Source organism: Plasmodium vivax, chromosome 13, assembly GCF_000002415.2.
Source record: "Plasmodium vivax chromosome 13, whole genome shotgun sequence".
NCBI classification, from domain to species: Eukaryota; Apicomplexa; class Aconoidasida; order Haemosporida; family Plasmodiidae; genus Plasmodium; species Plasmodium vivax.
Genome location: NC_009918.1, coordinates 182,492 through 194,112, shown reverse-complemented (window position 1 = coordinate 194,112; position 11,621 = coordinate 182,492). Strand labels below are relative to the sequence as shown.

The window sequence follows — 11,621 nt, the reverse complement described above, 5'->3', positions numbered from 1 at the left end:
CCAGTAAGGTTACCTCACCAAGTGGGTCTTCCTTTTGGGGGCTTTCCTTTTGCACAATTTGGGAAAATCGCAAAAAAAAAAAAAGGCGATGTGTCCATCCCGCTACATTTTTTTTTTCCCATTTTTGTCTACTTCACAATTTAACAAAACGGGGCACGAAATTATTGGGCAGTTAGCCATAACGTTGTTTCGCAAAAAAAAAAATAAAAAACAAAGCGAAGGGGAAAAAATCGGATTGTACATATGGGGGTATACATACGGGGGTGTCCCCCTGGGGCACGGCTCAAGGTGCCGCCGTCTGGACGAACGTAGTACAGAAATGGCCGCGCGGCCACAAACGGTGGTGCTTCCCAACGGTGAGGGGCTTCACCGCGCACACAAATTTGAACACCGCGGGGTGACCCCTCACTCGACGTGACACGCAAAAGAGAAGTTGCGTAACCGCAGCGAGGGTCACACAAAGGTGCAAAAACAAATCGGGTTGGACATTACTCCTACACGTAATGTGAAAAAAAAAGGGAAAAAAAAAAAAAAAAAAAAAAGCCAAATTAGAACAAAGACAAAACGTTAAAATCGGGGTCCTCCTGATTATCGTAGTACTGATTCATGCTGTAGTCCACATCTTCCTTCCCCTCGAAGATGCTGAGGATGTTTCCATCCGTTTCGCTCGCCACGCTGGTTTTCCTCTTCACGCCGGTGTCGTCTGCAGGGGGGGGAAATACACACAAGTGTAGCAGTGCGTAAGTGGCGTAGGGGCTCTGCCAAACATGAAAAAAAAGGAAAACGAAACGGCACGAAATACACACCGCATGTACAAACACAGTTCCGGAGTGTACACTTGCCGTGGCACACTGGCCGCCTCCCCCTACCGTCGCCACTGAACGAAGATGCGTCGCTGTTGAGATCCCCAGACGTCTCGATCCTCCCATTCTCATTCTCGTAGGCATCCAAGTCGATTTCCTTGTTCTTCTTGATGGCCTCCTCAATCCTCAAGGGGTTATTCCTCCTCTCCTTTTTATACTTGTCCCTAATTTGCTTGTCCGAAAAATTGGGTAAAAAGGCACGCACCATCATTAAGTCCACGCCAAACATTTCAATGGCTTCATAAAACTTATCCGTTTCTTCTTCCGTCCATTTAAATAGCGCCGTTTTTTTATAGGCATTATTGTAGGTCTCTATTTGGCTCCTATTCATGTTCGCATTAAATTTACCCCTTTTTGACATGAACATGTTCATACGGTTATTCTGAATGGAATTTTCACTCATAATGATATTCGAGTTGTATTTTTTTTTATCTTCGTAGATTACCTCTCCACTTTCGGTGATGTTTAATTTGTTGGCATAGCTTTGTGGCGGTCCGTCTAGCAGACTGATGATGTCGTCTCCGTCATTTTGTTCCCCGGGGTTATCGTTTTCGCAGTTGGTTCCCTCCTCTGCGTCGTTATTAACTAAACGGTTTTGGGGTGTGCCCTCTCCGCCTATCACATTGTCTCCGCTCTGGGTCATTGCTGCTCCCCCCCCGGGGTGAGAGACACTTTCCTCCATTTCGAGACTTCTAAAAATGCTATTAACAATGTCGTCAGCCTCTTCCTTACTGGCCTCGTGGGTACTATTAACCCCTCCTCGGGCGTTGTTCCATTCGTTATTGCTTCCCATAAAAATGGAGTCACTTCTATTCGCGTACATTTGGTCCTCTACCGGTACATTCTCCGATTCGGCTTCTCCCTGGTGGGCGGCGTTCACCTTTAGCTTCTTCCTTCCCTTCTTTTGCACCAGGTCCCAGATGGTCCCCCCGTTATCTGCAAATGGGCGGATTTACCCAAAGGTGAGGCAACACGCACGAGAGGACGTCCACTCAGAGGGGCAACCCATGTGACACGTCACTCCTACGCGGAAAAGAGACTTCACCCGATGGTTACGCAAACGGTCATGTGCTTCCCTCGTGTTGAACCCCTTTTTAACGCCTTACCATTCGCACCTATGTCTGCATCTGCGTCCGCAACTGCAACTGCACCTGCACCATTTGAGGGACACGGCGTTTTCTTCCTCCTCACCTTTTTACTCACAAACTCTGCGTAATGCGAGGCGTTGCTAAAAAACTGCTTCTCCTTGGGCGCCTCCAGCTCGGTGTCGTCCGTCATTTGGGGCAGTTCATTCGGGTCCTGAGGGGAAGCAAAGGTGGGAAGAAAAATGGGCAGAAAAATGGGAAGAAAAATGCGGAGCAAAAATGCGAAGCAGGAATGGGGGCAGGCGAGGCCAGGTAACGTATACTCCTCGTGGGCGAGGTGTAATGCGGGAAGAATTCACATGTGTACGCCTGCTGGCACACCTGGAGGCACGCCGCGGGCCAAGGACATGTGATCTCTACTTGGTCTCCCACTCCATCGGGGCGCCAAAGTCCCCACGTACCGTGTCAAAATATACGAGGTTTTTGTTCATTTTATTTTCTGGTAACATCTGGTCCGGGTAGTACATAATGTTGTTTGCGTTTGTCACTCCGTCCATTTCGTGGCTGACATACGCACCAGGGTTATTCATCTTTTCGTTTTCTTTTTTGCCTCCACTGATGCCGCTACCGTGGGGGTAGAAATACCCTGTGCTGTTGTTCTGACTCTCCTCATTACACCCATCTGCATGCACGTAACTAACATTAGCGAAGTTAAGGTCCACATTTAAATCTTCGTTCAGCGTCTTGTTATAGGTAGCCTGCTGCTGGGCTGCCACCGTGGTGGTGCTGTTAAAGTGGTTGTAGCTGCCGCTTAGCGATTCTTCCCCATAGAGGGTTGAATTCGACTTGCTCTTGCTCTTCTCACTTTGGCTGTAGTACGTTTTCGCCTTATGCTCCGCTGGCTTATTTTCATTCGGGAAAAACTGCTTGTCGAAGGGGGCGTTCGCTTTGTCAAGGCCAGTTGGCACCTTGCCCATCATCAGGTTCATTCCCTTGGGGGTGTAGAACGATTTGTCCTCGCTCGGCATCGCGGGGAGGTAGTTGCCCGGTTTGTTAAGGAAGTCCCCCGGTTTGTTTAGGTACTCTCCCGGCTTGCTCATGTAATCTGCCGCCCTACCCACATCATCCGCCGACTTGCCCATCCCCTTGGCGACACTGCCATACGTTTTGTACGTGGCCTCCTCGCCCTCGCGCTCCTCCCCCGGTATCCTCGGCACCTGTTCGTAGTATTCCTCCTTCGGTGGGCCCACCACACCGCCGCCAATATTTCCAGCAACGTTATGCGCGCCATGCTTGCCGCTGTACCCGTAGGAGTGCTGGCTCTTCAAGTTCTGACTGTTGGATCTGTTCATGTCGTAGAAGCCATCCCCCAAGATGGTTGCTCCAGCGGGGATGCCCGTCCCAGCGGGGAGGCTGCCCACTTTTAGCAAACTGCCCACATTCACAACACCCTCGTGATGCTTTCCATTTGCGCCGCCGCTAGCGAGGCTACCGCCATACATCTGCTCTGGGCCGTAAAACGCACTCGATCTTTGGTTCATCTGATGTAAATTTTTTTGATGCCCCTCCTCCTTTTCTTTTCCCATTTTGACTTCAAAGCTGGCCATGTGGTATGCAGGCAGTTTGTCCACTTCGCCCCCTTTGCTGCTATCCGTCTGTTGAAAAGCCGCAAAATCGGTGACCCTCATGTCCTTGTAGTAACTTTCCCTATACTCTACATTGGTGAACCCACTGTTGTAGCATATTTTTTCATTCATAAGGGGGATGTTTTTCCCATCAGTTAGGTTTCCAACCCTAGGGTCCACAACCAAATTGGCATCCATTCGATTTGCCTTTTTCTTCTTCTTCGATTTATCATTTAAGTTAACACTTGGGTAGGTAGTCATCTCATTGGGGGTTGTTGGCATAGCTGCTGGTACTTGCTTGTCTTGTAGACCCCTTGACGCATCATCATAACTCTTCATTTCACCGCTGGGCAGGTAACTTCTCATGTCTGGCATATCACTTGGGTAATTATTCACGAAGGGGTAGGGCGCGGGTTGGTTGTTCCTCATGCTGGTCAGCGCGCTGTTCATGTTGTTAACGGGTTGGAAGTTGAGGGGCCCGGCCCGGCTGTCCACGCCTCGCTCGGGGATGTTTCCCCCGCGGATGATGGGTGGACCGTTTGCCGCCATTCCGCCGCTAGTCATTCCGCTCGCCATACCGCCGCCTACCATGGCCGCATTTTTAACGTGCATGTCTTTCGCATCCACCTTGTCCATGCCTCCGTAGGGGCCGAAGTTACCAACCATGGGTTTGTTGACAAGCGCGTTGGGGGCATCAAACGGCATTCCACTCACATTTGTGCTCATTAAATTGGGGGGCGCCGGGTGATGGGGGTGGTAATACATGCCAGCACTACCGTCCTCAATGGTATTCACTCCATTTTTATTTTTATTTTTTTTATTTTTTTCCATTTGCTTCTCAGCCTTCAATAACTGCTTTCTCTTCTTGTCGTACATTTTCAGCATTAATTTTTTTTCTTTTAATTTTTGCTTTTCATCTTTCTTCATTTTCTTCCTCATCATTTCTTCCATTTTGTCTTTACTTTTCGTTTTTCGTGCCGCTTTTAGACTGTCATTAATGGCTAGCTGGTTCGCCTCTGCATTGGGCATGTGCACATTTGGCATGTTGCCCACATAGGGGTTGTTGAACGGTTGTTGGTTCATCCCGTTTGGTCCTCTCCTCATGTCCATTCCGTCGGCGGGGTTAATAAGCGGATTATTCAAATGTGCTTCCGTAGGGGTGAAACTTCCGCTTGGTAGGCCAGTACCACCTTGGGGAGCCCCGTTTGGGGGGATATTATACATGGGGACTGTATTAAAAGGAACGTTGTTGAATGGGACCCTGTTAAGTGCAGTGTTGTTACATGAGAGGGGGGTTCCCATGGGCATGCCTCCATATGGTACATTATTAATCATATTTGCTGTGCTCTTACTTGGGTTGTTGAACATGCTTGCATCGGTCATCACGCCTAGGTTGCTGTTTGGCTGTTCGTTCATCATGGGCTGTTTTTTGTCCACACCGATGGAGGGGGTTGCCATGGCAGCGGCGGGACTGCCGCTCCCGTTTATGTTTCCGGGGGGGTGCGCCTTGCAGTTCGGCCGATGTGCGCCATCAGTGGGCAGGTTGGTCAGGTTAGTCAAACTGCCAACATTTGGTACGCTTCCCACATTCGGCACGCTTCCCACATTGTTCATGGAATCGTCGTCCACGTTGGGGTTCTCCTGGCTGGCGTAGTAATTGAGCAGGTTGTTCGCGTACGCCATGTCCACGCTGGTGTTGCCATCGTTTGGTGCCGGCGCGTTCACTGGCCCGCTGTTCGTGTGGACGTTGTTTGTGTGAACGCCATTTTTGTGCACGCCGCTCTTGTGGAAGCTGCTTGGGGGGTAAGTGCCGCTATTCGCCACATGAGCCATGTTGGGCACACTGGGCATGCCCCCATCGTAGAGGTTGACTCCTGTAGCGGCAGCGGCCTCCGCGGGGAAGACGCCAATCATATTGTTATTCGTTTCATACGGGGGGGGGGCGTCTTTCCCCATTTTGTAGGAGCCATTTTTGACCATCAATTGATCCTGTTCTGTGATGTACATATTATCTTTTTTGTTTTTCCTCTTTTTCAATTTTGCGCTTTTTTTTTCCTTCTTACTATCAGCTGTTGAAGGCCCGCTGGGTAGAGAGCCGCTCAAGTCTTGTGTCATTCCACTGGCCATTTCGTTGGTCAGGCTATTCATCATGCTCATGTAGTTTTCGTTCCCTCCGCTCATTATCTTGTTCATGTAGCTGGGGTTGTCGTGGCTTAGCACGGTGTTCATGTAGTTAACGTAGTCCATGTAGCCCAGGTTGTTTATGTCGCTCGACGCATTCGGCACGATTGGCTCATTCGGTACGATCGATTCATTCGGCACGTTCATCCCGCTTGTGCGGTTCGCTTGGGTTGGCGAGTGGGGCAGTCCATTCTGGGGGGGCACTCCGCTCATTCGGTTCGGGGGGGGGACCCCACCTTGAGGAACGATCCCTCCTGGGGGGATGACTCCACCTGAAGGGACAACCCCCATGGGTGCGCTTCCCACACCGACGCCATTGATGTATCCCATGCCGCTCACATAGCCCATGTCGTTAACCCCACCGCTGTACGGCAAGGCATTTCCCGAAAACTGCTGGTTCATCATGTTGTCCAGGGCTTTAATTCGCCCCTTAAACCCACTGAGCTTTTCCCCACTCACGTAATTCACATCACTCTTGCTCGTTTTGGCTACTTCCGCATTCACATTATTGGAAAGAACTTTATATTTATTTTTTTCCTCAATGGAGAGTTGCTTCCACAGTTTGGACACATACGAATTCTGCTGGGCTAGGGTTAACCCCATGTCTATATTTTTCTCTTTATGTTCTTTTCTTTTCTCTCGAGCAAAAATGCTGAATGCAGTGAACTTTCTTTTTTTTTTCTTTTTCTGGGAGAGGTAGTTCTCCTCATTTATTTTGGACGCCTTGGCTGCCCATTCCTTTTTTTTTTCATCTGTTAGGCTGTTCCAAATTTTGGCTACTGCTGTTGTTTGCTCGGTGAGGGAACTACCTAGGAATACTTTCTGGTTAAGTAGCTCCTTTCTTTTTTCTCTTGCGAAGAGGGTAAAGGAGGTGATTCCTCTGATTGTTTTTTTCTTCGCTTCTTTGTTGTCATCCAGGTGGTTGGCGTTGCTGGGCTCGTCCATGCCGTAGTCGTTTAGGTACTCATTCATGTAGTCGTGCATGTAGTCGTTCACGTAATCGTTTGCGCATTCGCTTCCGTATTCGTGGGAGTGTTCATTCGGGTGGTCACTGGGGTGGTCACTGGGGTGGCCAATGGGGTGCTCACTCGGATGGCTGACTGGATGGCTGACTGGATGGCTGACTGGATGACCAGCTGGATGACCAACTGGGTGGTCATTCGGGCGCCCCTTCCCGTAGTCGTTTCCGCATCCCAGGGGGTAGTTCCCTTCATAATTGGGGACAAAGTTGGGCGCACAATTGGTTCCCTGGTTGGGGGGGTAACTGGCCGTATAGTTAGCCGCAAAGCTTGGCGCGTAATTCCCCGCGTAGTTCTCCCCGTGGGCGCCTTCAAAGTTGTTCGCGTAGAAGCCGCTGGCCCCGCTGGGAAGCGGCGGCCCTTTGGCGTACGCCCCATTGGGGTAGGTCTCATTGTGGTGGCCGCTAACATTGGGGTGGTTGCTAACATTCATGTAGGCACCGTTCTGGTTGGCCACATTGGCGTACGCCCCGTTCTGGTTGGCCACATTGGCGTACGCCCCGTTCTGGTTAGCCACATTGGTGTACGCGCCACTGTTGGCTGGTACACTCCTGTAGGCGCTCCTCTGATTGGGCACATTCGTGTAAGCGGCACTGGGATGAGTGACATTTGAGTAGCCCCCCTTCGGATGAGGCACATTGGAGTAGGCACCCGTTGTGGGGGACATGCTTGCATAGGAGGCACTCGCGGGGGAGGTATTCGCGTAGGGACCGCTGGTGGGGGAAGCATTCGCATAGGGAGAATTCGCGGGGGGCATATTTGCATAAGGGGCTGCTCCTGCGCCTGGGGGCATGTTCTGGTAGGCAACACTTTGCGGAGGGACGTTCATGTAGGCACCATTCGCCTGAGGGATGTTCGGATAGGCAGCACTCGGGGGGGGCACGTCCGCGAAGGTTCCTCCCCTGGAATGAGCCATGTTGGGGTAAGCCCCACTGGCATGGGGCACGTTCATCATGGGTGGAGTCGTTTTGGAGTAGGCCCCTTTCGCGTAGGGGACTTTGGAGAAGGCCATTTTCGAGTAGGCCATTTTTGTATAGGAAACGTTCGAATATGTGGGATTTTTTTTTTTTTTTTTTTTTTTCTTCTCTACAACGTTTACAACGGTACTCCTCTTGGTGATGCTCTTGCCGATGTTGTGAATCAAGTTGCTGGTTCCCTTGAAGTCCTTGCAGTTGTACAATTTGGGGATTAAATTTTTGAGCGATATTTTCAGCAGGGCGTTGCTCTCACTGGTGTCTCCATTGTCGTTATCATTTTCATTTTCGTTCTCATTTTCATTCGTGTACGCACTGCAATTCGCATAGTCGCTGGTATTTGCCCGAGCGCTACTGCCAGCCCGACCCACGCTGTACGCACGGGAGCTACTATTCGCGTAGCAGCTGCTGCTATTCTCAGGGCCACTCCCAGTAGACGCACAGTAACTACCCGTTTTGTAAGCCACACGTGTGAATCTCCTATCTGTCTTCATCAAATGCAACTGCTGCATGCACTCATCAAATAAATTCCTCTCCTCCTCGAATTTCAAATCTTTAACCTTCCTTCTTAAGCTTTTTAATTTGAAAATAAGTTCCTCTTTCTCAAATTTGAAGTTTATCTGGCTGAGTAGCTTCTCATACATATCCACGTCATTCGAAAGAAGGAACAGGAGGAAGTCCGTGTCCTTATAGCTAATGTTATGCATTTTCTCAAAATGAATAATTGCATTCATCGCATCCTTCGTGTTGTAAATGAAGAAGAAGATGAGCTTCTCATTCATGATGATTAAAAAATAAATATTCTTCACGTACACGAACAGCTGCTCTATGTCCAGGTCGCCGATCAGGTTGTTCTTTCGCAGGTAATTAAAAATTTTCTTTTTCATGTATTTCTCCGAGTTTTTATATTTGCTTATGAACCGGTTGGACTTCAGCTCGCTTATCTTGTCGAAGTACATTTTGTAGTTCTCCTTCCCGCTTCGGTCTCCACGCCCGCTTCGGTCTCCACGCCCGCTTCGGTCTCCACGCCCGCTTTGGTCATCCTTCCCGCTTCCACTTCCGCTCTGGTCGTCTTTCCCGTTTTGGTCGCCGCCACCGCCTTGGTCGCCACCTCCACTCTGGTCACCGCCTCCACCCTGACCGCCGTGGCCACTTCCACCATCGCCACTCTCCCGCTTGCCGCTATCACCGCTGTGCGCTTCTCCACTGTGCGCTTCTCCATTGTGCACCTCTCCATTGTGGGCTTCTCCACTGTGGGCCTCCTCTCCACCGTACGCTTCCCCACTGTCGCCGCCCCCCCCCAGGGTAACCTCCCTGCGACCGAGAGGGTTGTACCCCCGCGCGGAGCAGACCCGATGGGACTCATCAACACTGCCCACGGGGGGGTTACTACTCACCGGGGGGGAACTGCTTAGGGGCATCCTGCTCTCATCGCCAAGGGGGGATCGGCAGTGGTACTCATTTGTAAAATTCCCATTTTGCAAAAAGTGACTCCCCCTCTCGGGTTCATTTTTTAAATTTTCTTTATCGTAAGTTTGCTCATAAGCCACCTGGTGATGACAATGCGTTTCGATGCTGTAGAGAGATAGCTCGTCTCTATCGAACCGTTTCACTTCGTCCTTCTTTTCATTTACAGAGTTTAGACTTACAGTGGTGTTGCAGCTACATGGGATGATGTCTTCCTTGCTTCCTTCCCCTTCCTGGTACGCCGAAGTTTGTTGGTTAAACCGTTTGGGGCACTTTTCGATGTCCGTATCTAAGTCGCCCTGCGCGTCTACGCCATGAGCGTCTACGTCATTCGCTACTACACCCCCCGCTTCCAACTCTTCCTCCCCCGGTGTGGGCGTCTTCTGCTCATTCAGAGTGAACTCCTGATCTCCGGCCGTTTCTTCGTCACAAAAAGGGGCGCGCTTGTGTCTACTTCTACATTTGGAGTTGCCTATTCGAGTCAGGCTGTGCACTTTGCCGTAGAGAATATTATTTCCTTCGTTCAGGTTAAGCAGATAGGGGCAATTCAGGATGTTACCCTCCAGGTAATTTTTATTTTCCTTCAGCTGCAGCATTTTGAAGGTGCCTCCCCCCTTTACGATGTCCATTTTGGGGGGAAGACGCGTGGTAGCACCGCGAAAAGGGGCACTGAACGCGCGCCTACCACGCAACACTGCACAGTGATCGATATGCTCGTTTTCACTTCAGTTGGTGACTCTCCCTTATCGCTCTACCCTTTCCTTAACCACTGCTATATGGTTAACTCAAAAATTAAAAACAATGACAAACAGTGTACTTCAAAAAAAAAAAAAAAAAAAAAAAAAACAGAGTGGGAAAACTTAGCTGCGGTCGTCCTCAAACAACCATTATATATTTACTACTTACACAAAATGTGCTTCGTAGGAGAAGTGCAAAAGGTAACTTCTTCCTGCGAATGTGGGATGCATGAACTAGTGGAGGAGCGCCTCAACGCAAGGTCGCCCACAACGCTCACACGTACAAAGGTATACACTACAGCGAAGTGTAACACACCACGTCGTGATGTACTACACAGCACGGTGGTACACCATAAACACTACCTAATCGCACTGGCGTGCGTGAAAGAATACTTAAAAAAAAAAAAAAAAAAAAAAAAAAATTAAATACTCTCTTGCCACATTGCTTTAAAAGAAAAGGCGGAAAAAATTTACAAAATAGGGGGGGGAAAAAAAAAAAAAAAGGGAAAACGAAAGGCGAAATGAAAGGGGAAGGGTATTCAACTAAAAGGCTACCGCAGGGAAGCACTCGCTGGAAACTACATTACTACGCATGTTCCGTTCTCGTCACGTATAACTTAATTACTGCTTTGGTTCGTTTCAGATCACAGCGAACTTCCTCAACGCCCCTCGCCAAGCGTATGTTTCGCGCATATTGCGTACATAATGCTGTACGATGAATGCAGAGAATGAGGGGATGGCCAATACATGTTCATATGCATATGAACATATATCTGCGTATGTACGCCCTGAACACGTGCGTAACTTTTCGCGTTCTTTGGCCAAAAAATGGGGGGGAAAAAAAAAAAAAGGGAAAAAAAAAATATACATATATATATACGTATATACTGTTTTACAATTATCTGTGCTGTACAGCTATACAAGGTTATATAAATACGCCGCGCATACTCCGAGCGGTCACATGGTATATATATATATATATATATACGTACGTATATATACTCCCGCATACCAACTCTTTACAGGGGTAGCAGGGGAAAATAAATGCTACGAAAAAACTGAAAGTTGCTCTTTTCTTCGCTCTTTCGAATGAGCAACAGGTAGCATTCAATTTTGCAAACGGTAACAAAAAATTTACGCCGGGAAAAAAAAAAAAAAAAAAAAAAAAAAAAATTACAATACTGTGGGATGTGCAAAAACGCGTTTGCCTTTACTGCTGCGGTGTTGGTGACCGTTTGCGCGGCTTTACTTGCTACTTTTTCCTTCTGCAGTAAATTTTATTCGCTTATATTTTAAGAAAGGTTTACAAAGGAAGAACATTTTATACAGTTGATCGCGCTTCTTCCTCTTTATGGGCGGGAAAATGCAACTTTTTGCGCAAAAAAAAAGAAAAAAAAATAGGGAGGCACAAAAAAGGGACATGCTCCATACGCACAGCTGTTCGCAGCGCTACAATATACGTGCACGTATTGTATTGGCTATCCTTACTACAATGCATATAAACAAAATTGTGCCAGCACGTGCGGATAATAACACGCGCAGGGAACAAAACTAGCTTTTATACAACTGCGTTGGTAGCAAAAGGGTGCCTGGAAAAAAGTCACTGTGGTGAAGAGAAGAAAATTAATTACGAACAATATTCTCCTCATGGAAAAAAAAAAAAAAAAAAA

The 11,621-nt window shown here is 48.6% G+C and overlaps 1 protein-coding gene across 1 annotated transcript, besides 11 other annotated features; it reads right to left on the bottom strand.

Moving 5' to 3' along the window:
* Positions 1–548: 548 nt before the first annotated feature.
* On the bottom strand, positions 549–9,843 carry PVX_084325 (hypothetical protein, conserved; the record flags this gene model as incomplete). Its single annotated transcript, XM_001616482.1, has 4 exons — positions 549–703; positions 870–1,799; positions 1,970–2,162; positions 2,410–9,843. The coding sequence occupies 4 exons, from the start codon at positions 9,841–9,843 to the stop codon at positions 549–551; spliced, it is 8,712 nt and encodes a 2,903-aa protein (XP_001616532.1).
* Positions 613–646: a microsatellite.
* Positions 7,936–7,961: a microsatellite.
* Positions 8,168–8,192: a microsatellite.
* Positions 8,433–8,501: a microsatellite.
* Positions 8,655–8,678: a microsatellite.
* Positions 9,844–10,138: 295 nt separating the features above from the next.
* Positions 10,139–10,164: a microsatellite.
* Positions 10,165–10,219: 55 nt separating this feature from the next.
* Positions 10,220–10,337: a microsatellite.
* A 113-nt stretch (positions 10,338–10,450) lies between these two features.
* Positions 10,451–10,477: a microsatellite.
* Positions 10,478–11,020: 543 nt separating this feature from the next.
* Positions 11,021–11,056: a microsatellite.
* Positions 11,057–11,199: 143 nt separating this feature from the next.
* Positions 11,200–11,228: a microsatellite.
* Positions 11,229–11,436: 208 nt separating this feature from the next.
* Positions 11,437–11,556: a microsatellite.
* Positions 11,557–11,621: the final 65 nt, after the last annotated feature.